Genomic DNA, 22,457 nt, shown 5'->3' with positions numbered 1-22,457 from the left:
TGAGGTGAGGTTTGGAAGGGTACTCATTCAGATGAGATGTCTGTGCCAGTGAATGGAACCTCTGATACTATTTCCAGTCCTTGTAGTACCAATATCTGCTTGATTCAGTGGTAACACTCTCACCTCCAAGTTAGAAAGTTGTGGGTTCAAGCTTCACTCCAGGAGTTGAGCACATAACTCTTTCAGTGCCAAACTCAGCCAGAAGGCGACTGCAACATTTTATATGTTAATGATGGGTTAAACTTTATTATTAAAATAACATCAGTGAAAAATATTTGGAAAATGGATTTCTCTCTTACTGCTTCCCTTAGGAAGAGCCTCTTTCATATGACTGGGCTGATAACTGTATTATCAGTGCATGCAATTTTTGTGTCAGTATGCTCATCAAGATGAAAAGTAACAATTTCTGGTTTACAGAGAGAAGATATAGTGCAGAGACCCTATTATTTACTATATCAGTGTGCCTAAACCTAATTTACTGCACCACTGGGACGTTTGTATTTCTGGGGGAGATGCTGAATTTGCACCAACCATGCCAAGTTTTAGGGTAATTTTTGAGCGCAGAACTTGCATTGGGTACTGATTTGCGACTGACCTAACTTCTTTCATAGAGGCACAGTGAGAGATAAAGAGAAAGTTTGGGGGTCAAATTTATCTTGTGTGGTAACGCAAAACAGGAGATAGGGAATCAGCAGCCCGTTTAATACGCCGCCCGATTTTCTTTTCCATTGACTCATGGAAATGCAAAGATAAACCCCAGCCTCTCTTCTCCACTACTAACCGTCTTCTTAAATCCCTCTCCCCTGTCTCCTCTACCCTCATCTCCGACAACAAGTGTGAGGAATTCATGGACTTCTTTGTCTCTAAGGTTGAGACCATCCATTCAGCTGCCTCTGCCACTTCCCTTCCTTCCCTTAGGGCACCGGACCAAACTTCCTCTAAGGTTCCCTCCTGCCCTAGCCCTGAACTCACATCTTTCTCCAGTTTCTCTCCGATCTCCCCTCATGACCTCTCCGCGCTCATCTTGTCCATGAGACCCACTTCCTACTCCTTCGACCCTATTCCCACCAAACTGCTGACCACCCAACTTCCTTTTCTGGCTCCCATGTCAGCTGACATTGTTGACGGTTCTCTCTCAGGTACTGTCCCCCTCTCCCTTAAATCTGCCGTCATCACCCCGCTCCTCAAAAAAAAAACCTTGACCCCCTCCGTCCTTGCAAACTACTGCCCCATCTCCAACCTCCCTTTCCTCTCAAGTCCTTGAACGTTTTGTCACCTCCCAAATCCGTGCCCATCTTTCCCGCAACTCTATGTTTGAATCCTTCCAATCAGGTTTCCACCCCTGCCACAGTAACGAAATGGCTCTCATCAATGTCACAAATGACATCCTTTGTGACTGTGACAAAGGTAAACTATCCCTCCTCGTCCTTCTCGACCTGTCTGCAGCCTTTGACACGGTTAACCACCCCATCCTTCTCCAACGCCTCTCCACCGTCGTCCAGCTGGGTGGGACTCCAAAATACATTCGACAAGGTGCCACATAAAAGGTTACTGCACAAGATAAGAGCTCATAGTGTTGGGGGAGTCATATATTTGATTGGATAGAGGATTGGCTAATAACAGAAAACAGAGTCGGGATAAATGGGTCATTTTCAGGATGGCAATCTGTAACTATTGGGGTGCCACAGGGATCAGTGCTGGGGCCTCAACTACTTTCAATCTATATTAATGACTTGGATGAAGGAAGCGAGTGAATTGTACCCTTATTTGCGGACGAAACAAATATAGGTGGGAAAGCAAGTTGTGAGGAGGACATAAAGAGTGCAAAGGGATATAGCTAGGTTAAGTGAGTGGGCAAGAATTTGGCAGATGGAGTATAATGTGGGAAAATGTGAAGTTATCCACTTTGGTAGGAAGAATAGAAAAGAAAAATATTATTTAAATGAAGAAAGACTGCAGAATGCTGTGGTACAGAGGGATTTTGGTGTCCTCGTACATGAAACACAAAAAGTTAACATGCAGGTGCAGCAAGTAATTAGGAAGGCAAATGGAATGTTGGCCTTTATTTCAAGGGGGATAGAGTATAAAAGTAGGGAAGTCTTGCTGCAACTGTATAGGGCGCTGGTGAGACCACACCTAGAATACTGCGTACAGTTTTGGTCCCCTTATTTAAGGAGGGATATACTTGCATTGGAGGCAGTTCAGAGAAGGTTCACTAGGTTTATTCCTGAGTTGAAGGAGTTGTCTTATGAGGAAAGGTTGAGCAGGTTGGGCCTATACTCATTGGAGTTTAGAAGAATGAGAGGTGATCTTATTAAAACATATAAGATTCTGAGGGGGTTGGACAGGGTAGATGCTGAGAGGATGTTTCCCCTCGTGGGGAATCTAGAACTAGGGGGCATAGTCTCAGAATAAGGGGTCACCCATTTAAGACAGAGATGAGGAGGAATTTCTCCTCAGAGAGTCATGAATCTTTGGAATTCTTTACCCCAGAGAGCTCTGGCAGCTGAGTCAATGAATATATTCAAGGCTGAGATAGACAAACTTTTGAGCAACAGGGGAGTCGAGGGTTATGGTGAGCAGGTGGGAAAATGGAGTTGAGGCCAAAATCAGATCAGCCATGATCTCATTAAATGGTGGAGCAGGCTCGAGGGGCCTATTGGCCTACTCCTGCTCCTACTTCTTATGTTATGTTCTTATGACTGCACTCGCCTGTTTCCATTCTTATCTATCTAATCATAGCCAGAGAATCACCTGCAACGGCTTCTCTTCCCACTCCCGCATCGTTACCTCTGGTGTCCCCCAAGGATCTATCCTTGGCCCCCTCCTGTTTTCCATCTACATGCTGCTCCTTGGCAACATCATCTGAAAACACAGCGTCAGTTTCCACATGTATGTTGATGACATCCATCTCTACCTCACCACCACTTCTCTCGACCCTTCCACGGTCTCTAAATTGTCAGACTGCTTATCCGACATCCAGTTCTGGATGAGCAAAAATTTTCTCCAATTAAATATTGGGAAGACCGAAGCCATTGTTTTCGGTCCTAGCCACGAACTCCGTTTCCTGGCCACTGACTCCATCCCTATCCCTAACATCTGCCTGAGGCTGAACCACACTGTTCGCAACCACGGTGTCATATTTGACCCTGAAATGAGCTTCCGACCACATATCTGTGGCATAACTAAGACCGCCTATTTCCACCTCCGGAACATCGCCCGTCTCCGCTCTTGCCTCAGCTCATCCGCTGCTGAAACTCTCATCCGTGCCTTTGTTACCTCTAGACTTGACTATTCCAATGCACTCCTGGCTGGCCTCCCACATTCTACCCTACGTAAACTTGAGGTGATCCAAAACTCGGCTGCCTGTGTCCTAACTCGCACCAAGTCCCGTTCACCCATCACCCTTGTGCTCGCTGACCTACATTGACTCCCAGTTAAGCAACGCCTCGATTTCAAAATTCTCATCCTTGTTTTCAAATCCCTCCATACCTCTGTAATCTCTTCCAGCCCTACAACCACCCCCCCCGCCCCCCGAGATATCTGTGCTCCTCTAATTCTTCCCTCTTGAGCATCCCTGATTATAATCGCTCAACCATTGGTGGCCGTGCCTTCTGTTGCCTAGGCCCTAAGCTCTGGAATTCCCTGCCTAATTATGTAATGAGAAAGGATTAATTAGCAATATTGTGCGAGGCCCCTTGGGTCGGAGTGATCATAATATGATAGAATTCTTCATTAAGATGGAGAGTGAAGTAGTTGACTCAGAGACTAGGGTCCTGAATTTAAATAAAGGAAACTACGATGGTATGAGGCGCGAGTTGGGTAGGATTGATTGGGGAATGTTACTCAAAGGGTTGACGGTGGATAGGCAATGGCAAACATTCAAAGATCGCATGGATGAACTACAGAATTTGTTCATCCCTGTTTGGCATAAAAATAAAACAAAAAAGGTGACTTAACCGTGGCTAACAAGGGAAATTAGGGATAGCATAAGATCCAAGGAGAGGACATATAAATTGGCCAGAAAAAGCAGTAAACCTGAGGATTGGGAGCAGTTTAGGATTCAGCAGAGGAGGACAAAGGGATTAATTAAGAGGGGGGAAATAGAGTATGAGAGTAAGCTTTCAGGGAACATAAAAACTGACTGTAAAAGCTTTTATAGATATGTGAAGAGATAAGGATTGGTGAAGTCAAGGGTAGGTCCCTTGCAGTCAGAATCAGGGGAATTTATAATGGGGAACAAAGAAATGGCAGACCAATTAAATACATACTTTGGTTCTGTCTTCACAAAGGAAGACACAAATAACCTCCCAGAGATGTTGGGGAACATAGGGTCTAATGAGAGGGAGGAACTGAATGAAATCAGTATTTATAGGGAAATGGTGTTAGGAAAATTGACGGGATTCAAGGCCGATAAATCCCCAGGGTTTGATAATCTACATCCTAGGGTACTTAAGGAAGTGGCCCTAGAAATAGTAGATGCATTGCTGGTCATCTTCCAAAATTCAATAGACTCTGGAACAGTTCCCATGGATTGGAGGGTAGCTAATGTTACCCCACTATTCAAAAAAGGTGGTAGAGAGAAAATGGGGAATTATAGACCAGTAAGCCTGACATCGGTAGTGGGGAAAATGCTAGAGTCCATTATAAAAGATGTAATAGCAGAGCACTTGGAAAACAGTGACAGGATCGGATCGGACAAAGTCAACATGGATTTACAAAAGGTAAATCGTGCTTGACTAATCTACTGGAATTTTTTGAGGATGTAACTGGTAGAATAGATAAGGGAGAACCAGTGGATGTGGTGTATTTGGACTTTCAGAAGGCTTTCGATAAGGTCCCGCATAAGCGATTAGCATGTAAAGTTAAGGCACATGGGATTGGGGGCAAGGTACTGACTTGGATAAAGAACTGGTTGGCAGACAGGAAGCAAAGAGTTGGAATAAACGGCTCTTTTTCCAAGTGGCAGGCGGTGACTAGTGGGGTACCGCAGGGATCGGTCCTGGGACCCCAGCTATTCACTTCTATATAAAAATGATCTAGACGAGGGAACTAGATGTAATATATCCAAGTTTGCAGACGACACAAAGCTGGGTGGGCGTGTGTGCTGTGAGGAGGATGCTGAGATGCTCCAGTATGATTTGGACAGGTTGGGTGATTGGGCAAAAGCATGGCAGATGCAGTATAATGTGGATAAATGCAAGGTTATCCACTTTGGTGGCAAAAACAGGAAGGCAGATTATTATCTGAATGGCAATAGATTGGGAGAAGGGGAAGTGCAACGAGACCTGGGTGTCCTTGTGCACCAGTCGCTGAAGGTAAACATGCAGGTGTAGCAGGCGGTTAAGAAGGCAAATGGTATGTTGGCCTTTGTAGCGAGAGGTTTCGAGTACAGAAACAAGGATGTCTTGCTGCAGTTGTACAGGGCCTTGGTGAGACCACACCTTGAGTATTGTGTGCAGTTTTGGTCGCCTTATCTGAGGAAGGATGTTCTTGCCATGGAGGGAGTGCAGCGAAGATTCACCAGACTGATACCTGAGATGGCAGGAATGACGTATGAGGAGAGATTGGGTCGATTGGGCTTATACTCGCTGGAGTTTAGAAGAAAGAGGGGATCTCATTGAAACTTATAAAATTCTAACCAGACTAGACAGACTAGATGCAGGAAGGATGTTCCCGATGGCCGGGGAGTCCAGAACCAGGGGTCACAGTCTAAGGATAAGGGGTAAGCCATTTAGGACACGGATGAGGAGGAATTTCTTCACCCAGAGAGTGGTGAGCCTGTGGAATTCTCTACTACAGAAGGCAGTGGAGGCCAATTCATTTAATATATTCAAGAAGGAGTTAGATATATTTCTTAAGGCTAAAGGGATCAAGGGATATGGGGAAAAGGCAGGGACAGGGCACTGAATTTGGATGATCAGCCATGATCTCATTGAATGGCGGAGCAGGCTCGAGGGGCCAAATGGCCTACTCCTGCTCCTATCTTCTATGTTTCTATGTTTAAACCTTGCTGCCTCTCTACTTCTCTTTCCTCCTTTAAGATGCTCCTTAAAACCTACCTGTTTAACCAAGCTTTTGGTCACCTGCCCTAATTTCTTCTTATATGGCTCGGTGTCACATTTTTTGTCTTATAACACTCCTGTGAAGCACCTTGGGACGTTTGACTACATTAAATACACTATATAAATACAAGTTGCTGTTGTTGAAAAGGAAATTGGGTGGTGTGTTAAACAGGCTGCCAATGTCCTATCGCCTGTTTTGTGCTTCCGCCCAAGGCGAATTTCTCCCACTTTGTGTTTGGCCTGGAATTAAAGCCTGCTGTTAGAGATATGAAGACTGTATTTACTCAGTGTGCTATCAGTGCTCAGCAGAGGAAAAGATTAACTTGTTCCAAGACAAATGTTACTATAAGCTTTTTTATTTGTATTTTCCTCCATTTAATTTATTTTAATTCTTCCAGCCTATCCTTTTCAGGTTTTTTCTCCCAATACCATTCCCTAACTTGAAAGTAATAGCAGACATGACCATTGCTGTGCAAACCCTGTGCTGGCTGCTGGGAGGTGAAGAATAACCTTATCTTTGTCTTCTCTTGTTAGCTCTGGTGGGATTCAGAGCTTTCCCTGTGGGAGTCGCCTCATCCTGTCCCTCCATATCGGCAGAATTGTAATGTGCTACCTTAGAAAATATACTGAGGTCTCAGTAGTAAATTCTTTGCACTTCCTGTATCTCCAGCATAAAGCATACTACACAAGTGAATAATTTGAAATGAAGTTTCTGCTTTTCTAGAGTGTACCTTTCTTTCTGTTTGCTGTTTTTAAATAAACAGATGTTTCAACAAAAAAAATTAAAAATCCTAAACCACCTTCAGACTAAGTCACAGTGACAGCCCTGCAGTAATACCTTTACATTTCTGAGAACTGTGCTATAAATGTCATTGAATGTATTTTGTTTAAGTACAGTTGATGTATAAGGAAAAATGTTGGGCAATATAATTGCTGTTAACTTTTTTTTTTTTTAAATAGACCCCTTTGCACTAAAGAGAAACATTGCTCGGAGTTTGAACAGCCAGATGGTATTTGAGTATATTCTGGAGCGATTTAGGACTGCATATAAATATTTTGCATCTCCTCAAATGAAAGATGGGATCAAGTTAAAATCAGATGCTAAAAAGAAAGGGAAAGTCAACAATAAAAAGCCTGTAAAATCTGAAGAACGTTCAGGAAACTGTTGTCTGCCACAAAAGGGAACTGCAGTAAAAAGAGATATTAAAGAACCTTCCACTGATGGAGAAATGACAAATGGAACCAGTGACTGTGGAACACTAGTATCTGCTAATGCAAGTGTTGAATCTACTGAAAATGTTAAAACAGGTTTTGAGCGTTTGGAATTGAAGAGTGTTTCATCTTCCACCAGTGGAATTGCAGTGAATTTGATGGGGAAACCAGACACTGGCAACTGTACAGGAGATCCCAGTGAAAGATTGCTCAGTTGTGATTCAGTGGAACAATCCACTAAAAGACTGGAGGTGTCTGATTTTTCAGAGAGTTGTTCCAAGCAGGCAGAGCTGGAAGAGTTAGGACATGGGTCCAGCAGTCTGGAAAATGTGATGCCACCAGCCAGTTTGCAGTTGCTTAGACATAAAGATAGTTGCAAATTAGGAGTACACTGCTCTGAAGGAACAAATTGCACTGCCAGTTGTGTTTCAACTACCTCACAGACTTGCACAACAGAAACCGAAGCTCCTAGCTACACTGTTATTGATGACACTAAGAATGCATCAGAAACAGGAGAACTACATTATGTCTTTGAGAAAAGCATTCTAACAAATGGAAAGGCAAGTTATTTAGATTTGCATGAACTGAGTTATGTGTTATAGTGCATACTTTAAAAAAAATATATAAGACAATTAGAATCATCCTTGTATCTAGAAGCAGTAATATCTCACTCCTGCAAGTGCAAGGAATGTTCTAGGACAAGACCCTACAGTGGGTTTATTTAGGAGTACAGTATATATTTATTGAGAAAATATGTCCCTGCATTTATTTTAAAAAACTCACAATAGATAGGCTCCCAATTGAAGCTGCAATTGCAAGTCTCTCAATTCGAGTCTCCATTTACACTATTTTCGAGGCTTGATGTGAATTGTCTGAACTCAGTCTTCTCCCCCCTCACCCAGCTTTGACGCTTAATTATTTTTAATAAAGAAGTGAAGGTCTGGCAATCAGAAACTGAGGATTGAAGTATTATGTGTTGAAGGTGGCCACACAAATAACAGCTCTGGTTAGGAGGTTTAGACATATTAAGAAGTTTTAATTAAAGTTTTGTAGTTCTAAGAAAATGCATATTTTAAACAGATATATTAAAATATAAAGATACTGCAGGAATTCGTATTATTTAAAAATGTGACATACCTAGACATTTGATTGCTTTTGAAAATAGGTATACTTGGGGACATCCTTGTCTTGCTCTGCTTCTTAAATGTATGAAAGGATCACAACAACACAAACTTCTGTTTAGATTTCCATGCCAAACTTCAAAATCTGAGTAGAAGGTGGATCATGACATGTGCGTATAGTCTGATTGAATGGACTCCTTTACAGATGCCTTGCCAGACTGACCACTGAGCTCGAGCACAGAATGCACATCTTTAAATGTAGTAGAAACACTAAAATAGTCTGAATATATTTCAGAGTACAGTACATTTACAGTAATTCAAAAATGTTGAAAGTGAATCCTTTTTAATTTTAAAGAGGTTTTCATCCCTACACTTCAAAATCATTTGCATGTTTTTTATCAATTGCATTTGGTATTCTTAGTTAATACTTTGTCTAACTATATAACCCAGTTTTAATTTCTTACTTTCATTTATGGTATACAAGAAGACAACAGTCACTATGTACTGGTTGGAGATGAGTACTGGATTGAGTGAGGGTAGGCCACCTGGATGTTTATGTATCATGCATGAATCATAGAATGATTACAGCACAGAAGGAGGCCATTTGGCCTGTCGAGCCCATGCCGGCTCTCTCCAAGAGCACTTCAGCTAGCCCCACTCCCCTGCCCTTTCCCCATTGCCCTGCATTTTTTTTCCTTCAGGTACTTATCCAATTCCCTTTTGAAAGCCACGATCGAATCTGCCTCCATTACCCTTTCAGGCAGTGCATTCCAGATCCTAACCACTCACTGCGTAAAAACGTTTTTCCTCATGTCACCTTTGGTTCTTCTGCCAATCACCTTAAATCTGTGTCCTCTGGTTCTCGACCTTTCCGCCAATGGGAACAGTTTCCCTCTATCTACTCTGTCTAGGCCCCTCATGATTTTGAACACCTCTATCAAATCTCCTCTCAACCTTCTCTGCTCTAAGAACAACCCCAGCTTCTCCAGTCTATCCACGTAGCTGAAGTCCCTCATCCATGGAACCATTCTTGTTAATCTTTTCTGCACCCTCTCTAAGGCCTTCACATCCTTCCTAAAGTGCGGTGCCCAGAATTGGACACAATACTCCAGTTGAGGCCGAACCAGTGTTTTATAAAGGTTCATCATAACTTCCTTGCTTTTGTACTCTATGCCGCTATTTATGGAGCCCAGGATCCCGTATGCTTTTTTAACCGCTTTTTCAACCTGCCCTGCCACCTTCAACGATTTGTGCACATATATCCCCAGGTCTCTCTCTTCATGCACCCGCTTTAGATTATACCCTTTAGTTTATATTGCCACTCCTCATTCTTCCTACTAAAATGTATCACTTCGCACTTTTCTGCATTAAATTTCATCTGCCATGTGTCTGCCCATTCCACCAGCCTGTCTACGTCCCCTTGAAGTCTATCACTATCCTCCTCACTGTTCACTATACTTTCAAGTTTTGTGTCATCTGCAAATTTTGAAATTGTGCCATGTGCACCCAAGTCTAAGCCACTAATATATATCAAGAAAAGCAGTGGTCCTGGTACCAACCCCTGGGGAACACCACTGTGTATCTTCCTCCAGTCCGAAAAACAACTGTTCACCACTACTTACTGTTTCCTGTCACTTAGCCAATTTCGTATCCATACTGCCACTGTCCCTTTTATTCCATGGGCTTTAACTTTGCTAGCAAGCCTATTATGTGGCACTTTATCAAACGCCTTTTGAAAGTTCATGTACACCACATCAACCGCATTGCCCTTATCAACCCTCTCTGTTACCTCATCAAAAAAACTCAATCAAGTTAGTTAAACACGATTTGCCTTTAACAAATCCATGCTGGCTTTCCTTAGTTAATCCACACTTGTCCAAGTGACTATTCATTTTGTCCCTGATTATCGTTTCTAAAAGCTTCCCCACTAGCGAGGTTAAACTGACTGGCCTGTTGCTGGGTTTATCCTTGCACCCTTTTTTGAACAAGGGTGTAACATTTGCAATTCTCCAGTCATAAGAACATAAGAAATAGAGCAGGAGTAGGCCATTTGGCCCTTCGACCTGCTCCGCCATTCAATAAGATCATGGCTGATCTTCTACCTCATCTCCACCTTCCTGCACTATCCCCATATCCCTTGATTCCCTTAATATTCAAAAATCTATCGATGCTGTACCTGCATGTTAACTTTCAGTGATTCATGTACATGGACACCCAGGTCCCTCTGAACACCAAAACTTCCCAAATCTCACCATTTAAAAAATACTCTGCTTTTCTATTTTTCCTACTAAAGTGGATAACTTCACATTTCTCTACATTATACCCCATTTGCCATGTTCTTGCCCACTCACTTTCCTCCTCACAACTTACATCCTCCTCACAACTTACATTCCCACCCAGCTTTGTATCATCAGCAAACTTGGATATATTACATTTGGTCCCCTCATCCAAATCATTGATATAGATTGTGAATAGCTGAGGCCCAAGCACTGATCCTTGTGGTACCCCACTAGTTACTGCCTACCAACCCAAAAATTACCCGTTTCTTCCTACTCTCTGTTTTCTGTCCGTTAACCAATCCTCAATCCATGCTAGTATATTACGCCCAATCCCATGTGCCCTAATTTTGTTTAATAACCTCTTGTGTGGCACCTTATCGAATGCCTTCTGAAAATCCAAATACACTGGTTTCCCCTTATCTACTCTGCTAGTTACGACGTCAAAAAACTGTAATAGATTTGTCAAACACCATTTCCTTTCATAAATCCGTGTTGACTCTGCCCAATCCTATTATTATTTTCTAAGTGCCCTGTTACCATGTCCTTAATAATAGATTCTAGCATTTTCCCTACTACAGGAAACTTTGTGCTATCCGGCACCCACGGGACCGAGCTGCTGCCGTTGCCTAAATAGTGCCGTACTCTCCAGAGTTAATGTTGAGAGATACGGAGATTCTTATCTCCGTATTTGACAACAAACACTGTTGCTTAGCAACAGCTTCTAAACACATAGGTGTGGCCCTAAAGCTCTGTAGCTGAAGCTGTTGCTATAGCTACAGACCTTGCACAGCTTGACTGTTCAAACAAAGCAAAAAAAACAAACAAAAAGAATTAAAAATGGCTGCTGATTTTTGCCGGTGGCTCCAGATTGCCAGATAGCTCACCTCCAGATAGCACAAAGTTTCCTGTACTGATGTCAGGCTAACTGGTCTGTAGTTCCCCGTTGTTTCTCTTCCCTCCTTTCTTAAATAGTGGGGTTACATTTGCTACCTTCCAATCCGTGGGAACCATTCTAGTATCTATGGAATTTTGGAAAATGACAACCAATGCATCCACTATCTCTTTCAAAACCCGAAGATGTAGGCCATCAGGTCTAGGGAATTTATCGGCTTTCAGTCCCATTAAGTTCTACTAATACTAATTTCTTTCAGTTCCTCATTCTCACTGGACCCTTGGTTCTCCAATATTTCCGGAAAGTTTTTTGCATCTTCTTCCATGAAGACAGACACCAAAGTATTTGTTTAATTTCTCTGCCATTTCCTTATTCCCCATTATAATTTCTCCTGTCTCAGCCTGTAAGGGACCCACATTTACTTTTGCTAATCTTTTCCTTTTTACATACCTATAGAAGCTTTTACAGTCTGTTTTTATGTCTCTCTCTGGTTTACTCTCATTCTATTTTCCCTTTCTTTATCAATTTCTTGGCCCTCCTTTGCTGAATTCTAAAATCCTCCCAATCCTCAGGCTTACTAATCTTTATAAGCCGCTTCCTTTGATCTAATGCTGTCTTTAACTTCTCTTGTTAGCCACGGTTGGACCACTTTTCCTGTGGGGTTTTTATGCCTTAAAGGAATGTATATTTGTTGTAAATTATGTATTCTTTAAATGCTAGCCATTGCTCGTCCACGGTCATACCTTTTAATGTAGTTTCCCAATCTACCTTAGCCAACTCGCACCTCATACCTATGTAGTTTGCTTTGTTTAGATTTAAGCCCCTAGTTTCGGATTTAACTAATTCACTTTCAAACTCAGTATAAAATTCTACATATTATGGTCACTCTTCCCTAAAGGCCTCTTTACTACAAGGTTATTAATTAACCCTTTCTCGTTCCACAGTACTAGATCTAAAATATCCTGTTCCCTAGTTGGTTCCTCAACATACTGATCTAGTAAACTGTCTTGCATGCATTCCATGAATTTGTCCTCCACACTATTACTGCAAATTTGGTTTGCCCAGTCTATGTGTAGATTAAAGTCCCCCATGATTACTGTATTACTCTTGTTACATGCGCCTCTAATTTCCTGATTTATACTCTGCCCTACATTACAATTACTGTTTGGAGGCCTATAAACAACTCCCACCAATGATTTTTGCCCCTTGCTGTTTCTTAGCTCCAGCCAAACTGATTCTACTTCTTGATTTTCAGAGCTAAGATTCTTTCTCTCTACTGTCTTTATCCCATTCTTTATTACCAGGGCTACCCCTCCTCCTTTTCCATTTTGCCTATCCCATCTAAAAGTTATGTATCCTGGAATATTCAGTTCCCAACCTTGGCCACTTTGCAACCACGTCTCCGTTTTGGCTATATTGGATCAAACCTGTTAATTTCTATCTGTGCTGTTAATTCATCTGTTTTGTTGCGAATGCTTCGTGCATTCAGATATAGTCCTTTTAGCTTTGACTTATTTCTCTTTTTCCCTGATGTCACCTTATTCACTGATGCCTTATTACCTTTGTTACTCTCCCTGTCCCTTCCTGACCCACTCTGCTTATTTTTACCCAAAACTCTACTCTGCTCTAAAGCCTTGACATTTCTCTCGCTTCTTTTAAATTTACTCTTTCCTGAATCCTCCTGCCTCCCCTTCATTAGTTTAAAGCCCTGTCTACTGCCCTAGTTATTTGGTTCACCAGGACACTGGTCCCAGCCTGGTTTAAATGGAGCCCATCCCAACAGAATAGCTCCCTCTTTCCCCAGTACTGGTGCCAGTGCCCCATGAACCAAAACCCCTTCCTCCCATACCACTCTTTGAGCCACGCATTTAAACCTCTAATCTGTTTGAACCTATGCCAATTTGTGCATGGCTCAGGTAACAATACAGAGATTATTACCTTTTGAAGTTCTCCTTTTTAATTTGGATCCTAGCTCCTCAAACTCCCTCAGCAGAACCTCATTCCTAGTTCTACCTATGTTGTTGGTTCCTACATGGACCATAACAACTGGATCCTCCCCCTCCCACTCCCAAGTTCTTCTCCAGCTGCAAGGAGATGTCTTTAACCCTGGCACCGGGTAGGCAACACAACCTTCGGAACTCTCGGTCGCGGCTGCAGAGAACTGTATCTATCCCCCTGACTATACTGTCCCCTACCACAACTGCATTCCCTTTCACTCCCCCACTTGAATGGTCTCCTGCACCATGGTGCCATGGTCATCCTGCTCATCCATCCTGCAGGCTTTTCCCTCATCCACACAGGCAGCAAGAACCTCATACCTGTTGGACCAGGACAAAAGCTGAGGTTCCTTCAGCACTGCACCTGGGGTCCCCTTACCTGCCTGAGTTGCAGTCACACCCTCCTGTCCCTGACCACTAACCAGACCTGTACCACTACCTAACCTAAGGGATGTGACTGTCTCCTGGATCAAAGTGGCCAGGTAACCCTCCCCATCCCTGATGCCCCATGATGTCTGCACCTCAGACTCCAGCTGTGAGCGGAAGTTCCTCAAGATGCAGGCACTTATGCAAACATGGTTGTCCGGGTTCACAGTGCTCTCCACAAACTCCCACATGCTGCAGTTGCAGCACACCACCTGCACTGCCATCCCTATATGATCTTGTTTTATTTAATTAAATGTAATTAAATTTGTAATTCGGTAACTTAGTTTACAGTGTCGTTTCTTGACTACTTACTTGATCTAGATTAAGTTGAGGGTACTGAAATTAAATATTTACCTGTAAAACAATGCACTACAAGTAGTGTAGGCAAAAGTAACAACTCCTTTCCCCTCTTCTCCAAATTCCCAAACAAAGCACTCTGTTCAAGTCCACTCCGTTTAATCCCGCTCTGTGCAGTCCTCTGGCACCAGCCTCGTATCCAAGGAGGATTGGAAGATTATGGCCAGTACCTCTGCAATTTCCACCTTTACTTCCCTCAGCATCCTAGGATGCATCCCATCCGGTCCTGGTGACTTACCTACTTTAAATACAGCCAGCCTTTCTAGTATCTCTTTATCAATTTTTATCCCATCCAGTATCTCATCTACCTCCTCTTTCACTATGACTTTGGCAGCATCTTCTTCCTTGGTGAAGACAGATGCAAAGTACTCATTTAGTAACTCAGCCATGCCCTCTGCCGCCATGCGTAGGTCTCCATTTTGGTCCCTAATCGGCTCCACCCCTCCTCTTACTACCCGTTTGCTATTTATATGCCTGTAGAAGACTTTTGGATTCCCTTTTATGTTAGCTGCCAATCTATTCTCATACTCTCTCTTTGCCCCTCTTATTTCCTTTTTCACTTCCCCTCTGAACTTTCTATATTCAGCCTGGTTCTCACTTGTATTCTCAACCGGACATCTGTCATACGCCCCTCTTTTTCTGCTTCATCTTACTCTCTAACTCTTTTGTCATCCAGGGAGCTCTGGCTTTGGTTGCCCTACCTTTTATCCTCATGGGAATGTACCCAAACCATCTCCTTTTTAAAGGCAGCCCATTGTTCGATTACAGTTTTCCCTGCCAATCTTTGATTCCAATTTACCCAGGCCAGATCCATTCTCAACCCTCTGAAATTGGCCTTCCTCCAATTAAGTATTTTTACTCTACATTGCTCCCTGTCCTTTTCCATAGCTAGCCATGGTTGAGAAAAAGTGAGAGATTGACTTTAATAATCAGGGGTAACGTTACAGCCTGGAATTGATGTCTGAGGGAGAGTAAGTGGAGGGTTGGGAGAGAATTGGAGGACAAAGTCCAGGGGAGCCGAACACCAGAAGCACTCCAAGGAGAAGGGACAGAGTATACAGTTTGGGAGTTCTGGAGGGGTCTTTAGAACAGCTGGAGTGGGCAGCAGAAGATAGTTCGCATCTACAAGCACTTGAGGGGGTGCCTCAGGACTATGATCAATAATGTAGCAGATGCTGACGTCATTGAGCACTCAAAGGGGGGGAGAGGGGACTGCACACTCTGTAATAGGAAACAAGCATATGATGAGCACAGTGTGGCTGTGGGGATTGGAGTGACTGCAGTGGTCAGGAGAGAAGAGCAGAGCAGTAGAAATTTGAGCTGTTGTCATGAATCGCAAAATCCATAGTAGCAAATCTCAGAAGGCAAAGGAAGAAAAACTGGCATCACTTAGCAAGGGAAAAAAGGGAAAGCAAAGAACATCTTGGGAGGATTGCCCATACCTAAAGCATCTAAAGATTGGTATTTTATTTATTTTTGATGTTTTGGTGCATTGAAGTAGTCATTAGATGAGTTAGAACTTGTGGGATGCCTGCAGAGGGGCACACAGGACGGAGGCCCAGTGGAAGAAAGCAAATTGCAATAAGGAGAAAAGCTCAAACCCCTTGGGAGGCAAACTTGATGGGCTTCCAACAAGACCTGGGCAATTTTATGGGTAAAATTTAGCTAGCTTTTGGGAATTATTTCAATTTCGTGTTTTATGTTTAAGATTGTTGCTGGGGGGGGGGTATATCGTCAGCTGGTTAAGAAACCAACATGGCCACTGAAAGATATCAGGAATTATTCATTTTGCTGCAGTTGCTGGCTGCCTCTGATAACTGTGAGGAAAAAATAACTGATTTTGTGTAGGCTGGTGATTTATACTCAGTAGTTTTTCCTAATTACCTATGTTTGTGTAATTCAGTATGGTTAACTTGACATTAGTTATTTGACCCAATCAGTTAGGATCTGGGCATTTTTGGACTCTTTGTAAGGCTGATAGAAGTATATCTTCTCATGCGTTATGGATGTAAACTAAAGGCAAGAATTTTAGAACATAAGATTTAGGAGCAGGAGTAGGCCATATGGCCCCTCAAGCCTGCTCCACCATTCACCAAGATCATGGCTGATCTTCGACCTCAACTCCACTTTCCGCGCCCAATCCCCATACCCCTCAATTCCTCGAGTCAAAATCTGTCTATCTCCGCCTTGAATATCCTCAACGACTTGAGCATCCACAGCCCTCTGGGGTAGAGAATTCTGAAGATTCACAACCCTCTGAGTGAAGAAATTTCTCCTCATCTCAGTCCTAAATGGCCAACCCCTTATCCTGAGACTATGCCCTCTAGTTCTAGACCCTCCAGCTAGGGGAAAGCCACTCAGCGTCTACCCTGGCAAGCCCTCTCAGAATCTTTTATGTTTCAATAAGATCACCTCTCATTCTTCTAAACTTTAGAGAGTATAGGCCCATTCTACTCAATCACTCCTCATAGGACAACCCTCTCATCTCAGGAATCGATCTAGTGAACCTTTGTTGCACCGCCTCTAAGGCAAGTATATCCTTCCTTAGGTATGGAGACCAAATCTGTACGCAGTACTCCAGGTGTGATCTCACCAAAGCCCTGTACAATTGCAGCAAGACTCCCACCACCAAACTTATCTTCCCCTCCCCTCCCCTTTCAGCATTCCGCAGGGACCGCTCTCTCCGAGACACCCTAGTCCACTCCTCTATCACCCCAAACAGCCCTTCCCCTTCGCCTGGCACCTTCCCGTGCAAGCGGAGGAGGTGTAACACCTGCCCCTATACCTCCCCCCTCCCCACTGTCCAGGGCCCCAAACACCCCTTCCAGGTGAAACAGCGATTTACTTGTACTTCTCGCAATCTAGTATACTGTATTCGCTGCTCACGATGCGGTCTCCTCTACATTGGGGAGACCAAACGCAGATTGGGTGACCGCTTTGCGGAACACCTCCGTTCAGTCCGTAAGGGTGACCCCGAGCTTCCGGTCGCCTGTCATTTCAATTCACCGCTCCATTCCCACTCGGACCTCACCGTCCTTGGCCTCTTGTACTGTTCCACGGAAGCTCAACGTAAACTCGAGGAACAGCACCTCATCTTCCGATTAGGCACTCTGCAGCCTTCCGGTCTCAATATCGAGTTCAACAATTTCAGATCATAACCTCGGCCCCTATTTCATTTTTACTTATATTTTTCCACTCCTTTCCTCCCCCCCCCCCCCCCCCCTTTCCTTTTGTTTCTCTCTCACACCTGGCAGCTATCTTTTGCCCTGCCAGTACACTTTACACCTAATCCCAGCCTATTACCATCTCGTCTAGCTTCTAATCTCTTTTACTTCTTTTGGTTCTTTTATTCTTTTGTCCGATCGCAGCCCTGCCTTCGATCTAGTTCCTTTTCTCTCCAGTTTTGAAGAAGGGTCAAACCCGAAACGTCAACTCAAATTTCTCTCCACGGATGTTGCCTGACCTGCTGAGTTTTTCCAGCATTTTCTGTTGTTATTTAAGACTTCCTTACTGTTGTACTCCAACCCTCTTGTAATAAAGGCCAACATACCATTTGTCTTCCCAATAGCTTTTTGTACCTGCATGTTCATTTTTTGTGTTTCATGTACAAGGCCACCCAAATCCCTCAACACCAACATTTAAAAGTTTCTCACCATTTAAAAAAAAAATTCTCTTTTTCTATTCTTCCTACCAAGGTGAATAAACTCACATTTCCCCACATTATACTCCATCTGCCATCTTATTGCCTACTCACTTAACCAGTCTATATCCCTTTGCAGACTCTTTGTGTCGTCCTGACAGCTTACTGTCCCACCTAGCTTTGTATCATCAGCAAACTTGAATACATTGCACTTTGTCCCTCCATCTAAGTCATTAATATAGATTGTAAATAACTGAGGCCCCAGCACTGATCCTCGCGGTACCCCACTAGTAACAGCCTGCCAACCTGAAAATGATCCGTTTATCGACCGGGTCAAACTGGCTCCCCCGAAAGGGCACAGGATTATTGGGGAAAAGAGGGAGCAGGGAGTAGCAATAATAAAGCACTATAGAACCATTCATGGGGGCACTCAGAAAATCTCCCGATTTCCCTAATGACCCGTTCAGGCCCTGGAGGTGAGCTTTCAGTTTATAGTCGATATTCTATATTTAAAAATTGAGTGGTCACTTTTGAGCCAGCTGATTGAGCTATCTTTGTCACCTGTTAGCAAGCATATTGTGAATGTTAGTTTCTAGTAAGCCCATTGGGCACCTGTCACAGACAACCAGATAGCGAGTGAAAATAACAATTGCATTGGCGTGAACAATATTTTAAAAATAAAATTGCTAATCCATTTCAGATTATTTTTATTTTCTTTGCTCCAGCATGGCTCGCACAATGTTTTTTTCCATTTATCCTTGATAGATTTATCAGAATAGTGCCCCACCCCTAGTCTATGTTATCAAACGCAGCTCTTATTCCCCTGCCGTTTGCCCATTAAAACTGTATACTTGGGTTTGGTCATATGTCTGTGCTATTGCCCTAAGTCAAATCAAATGTTACTTTTATTGATGCCAGCTTTTTATTTCCAAATTGTTTTTAAACTGAATTCAAATTCTCAAACTGACATGGTGGGATTTGAACTTGTGTCCTCTGAATTAGTCAAGGCCTCTAGATTGCCAGGCTATTAGCACAACCACTACACTTCCTTGCACTTCAGTTATAAGGGATAATTTTAAGAATATTGGACTTTTCTTAACTGCAAGCAGAATTTTCTAACGATACTGTTATTAGATCAAAATTGAAAGAAAGAAAAGAAAGACTTGCATTTATATAGAGCCTTTCATGACTTCAGGACATCCCAAAGCGCTTTGCAGCCAATGAAGTACTTTTGAAGTGTAGTCACTGTTGTAACGTAGGAAATTGACCCAGTAGAAATTCATATTTTCCCTGTTAATTGATGTAGAGGTTAATGCATCTGTTCTTATTGGGGAAATATACTCTATTGAATTTCCCCTTCAACCCACGATGTTATAGAGAGTTGTCTTCTACTTGTCCCTTGTTAACACATTAAACTGGTGGTTTAAAGCAATCTGGGAGTGCTCATTTTGTACCGAACTTTCCATTTTATGACACTCTGGTGTTGCTGCCGCTACTCAACATTTCTAAAGTAAACTGAACAAGGAACGAATGAGAGAGACCGATAATAGGCGTATTTCTCTTTATAATATTTAGGATTTTATGACAATTCCCCTTTAAGTCGTTTGTTTTTAGAGTGTTTAAAATATGTTTACTGTATTGCGAATTGGCTCAGTTGCCCCATGCAGTTATTTCCATGGGATGGAAACCTTTGAATTCAAGCCTTATCCAGTGAACGTGAGTTCATACTTGATGCTAAAACTGCTGAAGTGTAATGGTAAGGGGATATTACATTGTTGGAAACAGCATTCTTTGCACAAGTTATCTCTGCCTGTCCTGTGGACAGTAAAGATTTTTTTTTATTCGTTCATGGGATGTGGGCGTCGTTGGCAAGGCCAGCATTTATTGCCCATCCCTAATTCTGAATGTTTATCTCTGTTTCCCCAAGTCACCCTCCCAGACCCAATATAAGCCAGTTATGCAAATTAGACTACCCTGATGAAATATTTTGGAACGTTAATAGATAGTTGTCAAGCAATTCAATAGTGGTATGAAATTGATATATGCTGATTTTTATCAGTGCATGAAAAGGCTATTGAGCGGTTAAACAAAACATGTGCAAGTGACCAACATGTAACATACCTGTCGATCATTGCTCAAGGCCCCTTATTCCAATATAAGACAATATAAAACAATCTTGCATTTTAGTCATCTTTTAGTCCTTTATTCCAGTATATCACCTTAGATTACCATGATGCACTACATCTTGAAATAAAAACCATCCTTAAGGAAATGGATTACTTTTAATAAGCATATAATATGACCTAACAAAAATCTATATTCGAGTCAAACTTGCTCCTGAAATGAATTTCCTATAGATACTTGTTATTCCATTAATGATTGTATGTTACAAGAGCTTTTCCACAGACTGAAACAAATGGTGGCATAGGAGACTCGATTTTAAACTAGTTATGGCATCTGACCCTTAAGTCTGAATTTGCTGCATCACTAAAGCATTACGTCACTGGGTGATGAAACCCTCAACCTTGCTAATACAATAAATGTGCTTGAACAAGCTGCATATATTTGCTGGATGGGGCCTGTTGATATTATTTTGGAACACACTGCACTCATTACAGCTGTTAATGTAGTGATGGTTTTTCTTTTGCTTTAAACTTGTTTGTCTAATCATAGACACATTTGATTTATTACAGAAACTCAATTGTAAAGAAATAATTGAAGGTCTGGCAAAAGTTCTCAAGAAGCATCCAGGTAGGTGATTTGTTTCAGATAAGAACATTAAACTTTTGAAGAAATTATCTATATAATCTTCATTAGTGAAGTTATTGAGTTTTTACTACAGCCTGCATTTCATTTGCATGAATGATTACACTTGAGTCTACTGCTTTTCAGTTTTTGTTTTATTGATAGTAAACCTATACAGGTAGACTATCCTTTATCCGAAAACCTCGGGACCAGCCGAGTTTCGGATAAAGGAGAATTTCGGATTTCGGAAGGTGGGTCGGCGGGGGTCCGCGGGGGGTCGTGCGCACGACTTACGCTGACGCTCAGCGTAAGTCAGTCGGGGTCGGCGGGGGTCGGGGCCGGCGGGGTCCGTGGGGGGGTCGGCGGTTGTCGGGGCTGGCGGGGTCCGCGGGGGGGGTCGGCGGTTGTCGGGGCTGGCGGGGTCCGCGGGGGGGTCGGCGGCTGGCGGGGTCCGCGGGGGGGTCGGCGGTTGTCGGGGCTGGTGGGGTCCGCGGGGGGGTCGGCGGCTGGCGGGGTCCGCGGGGGGGTCGGCGGCTGGCGGGGTCGGGGGCTGGCGGGGTCCACGGGGGGGTCGGCGGTTGTCGGGGCTGGCGGGGTCCGCGGGGGGGGTCGGCGGTTGTCGGGGCTGGCGGGGTCCGCGGGGGGGTTTGGCGGTTGTCGGGGCTGGCGGTTGTCGGGGCTGGCGGGGGGGGTCGGCGGGGGGTCGTGCGCACGACTTACCCTTTATCCGAACTTCCGGAACCCTCTAAAAACCGAAGGTTTTTTCGTTCAGCTTAAGTCGTACGCACGACTTACGCTGAACGAAAAAACCTTCGGTTTTTAGAGGGTTTCGGTTTTCGGAAGTCCGGATAAAGGGTAGTCTACCTGTATTGATCTTTATTTTACATAACAAAGTTTAGGTCATTTAGATCAATCTTCGACAATTAAATGAGGAAAGTATTGTACCAATATCTCCTATTTTGTTAGGTTTGAGAAACATCTTGCCCATAACAACAGCCAAAGTGCCTATTGTAAAATTTGAACACCGGCAGAGTGGGTTGGAAGGAGATATCAGCTTGTACAACACTTTGGTAAGGAAATCATAGAATTGTACAGCACAGAAGAAGGCCATTCGGCCCATCGAATCTGCGCCAGCTCTTTCAAAGAGCCAATCCAGTTTGTCCCACTCCCCCGCTCTTTCCCCATATCCCTGCAATTTTTTCTCCTTCAAATATTTATCCAAGGCTGCTATTGAATCTGTATCCACCACCCTATCAGGCAGTGCATTCCAAATGCTAACGACTCGTTACATTAAAAAAAAGTTTTCCTCATGCCGTCTCTGGTTCTTTTGCCAATCACCTTAAATCTGTGTCCGCTCGTTATCAACCCTTCAGCCATTGGAAACAGTTTTTCTTTATTTTCTGTATCTAAATCCAACACCTCGCTCAAATCTCCTCTTAGCCTTCTCTGCTCCAAGGAGAACAAACCCAAATGCTCTAGTCTATCCATGTAACTGTATTCCCTCATCCCTGGAACCATTCTAGTAAATCTCTAAAGCCTTCATGTCCTTCCTAAAGTGTGGTGCACAGAATTGGACACAATACTCCAGCTGGGGCCGAACTAGTAGTTTTGTATAGGTTTAGCATAAATTCCTGGCTTTTGTACTCTATGCCTCTATTTATAAAGCCCAAGATCCCATATGCTTTATTAACTGCTTTGTTAACCTGTCCTGCCACTTTCAAAG

At 43.2% G+C, this 22,457-nt stretch overlaps 1 protein-coding gene across 1 annotated transcript in view; it reads left to right on the top strand.

Annotated features, from left to right (window-relative positions):
• tut4 (terminal uridylyl transferase 4) overlaps positions 1-22,457 on the top strand; it is an 86,046-nt gene that overhangs the window by 40,804 nt on the left and 22,785 nt on the right. The window contains exons 14-17 of the mRNA XM_085978225.1: positions 7,026-7,878; positions 15,698-15,810; positions 20,621-20,740; positions 21,701-21,804. Of these exons, the coding sequence (XP_085834351.1) occupies positions 7,026-7,878; positions 15,698-15,810; positions 20,621-20,740; positions 21,701-21,804 (1,190 nt within the window). The remainder of the gene's footprint in view (positions 1-7,025; positions 7,879-15,697; positions 15,811-20,620; positions 20,741-21,700; positions 21,805-22,457) is intronic.

The sequence above is a fragment of the Somniosus microcephalus genome, chromosome 3 (assembly GCF_052327205.1).
Source record: "Somniosus microcephalus isolate GS21.2 chromosome 3, FLI_Smic_1.0, whole genome shotgun sequence".
In the NCBI taxonomy this organism is placed as follows: Eukaryota; Metazoa; Chordata; class Chondrichthyes; order Squaliformes; family Somniosidae; genus Somniosus; species Somniosus microcephalus.
The sequence above is the reverse complement of the archived record's forward strand: the minus strand, read 5'-3'. Positions and strand labels throughout refer to the sequence as shown.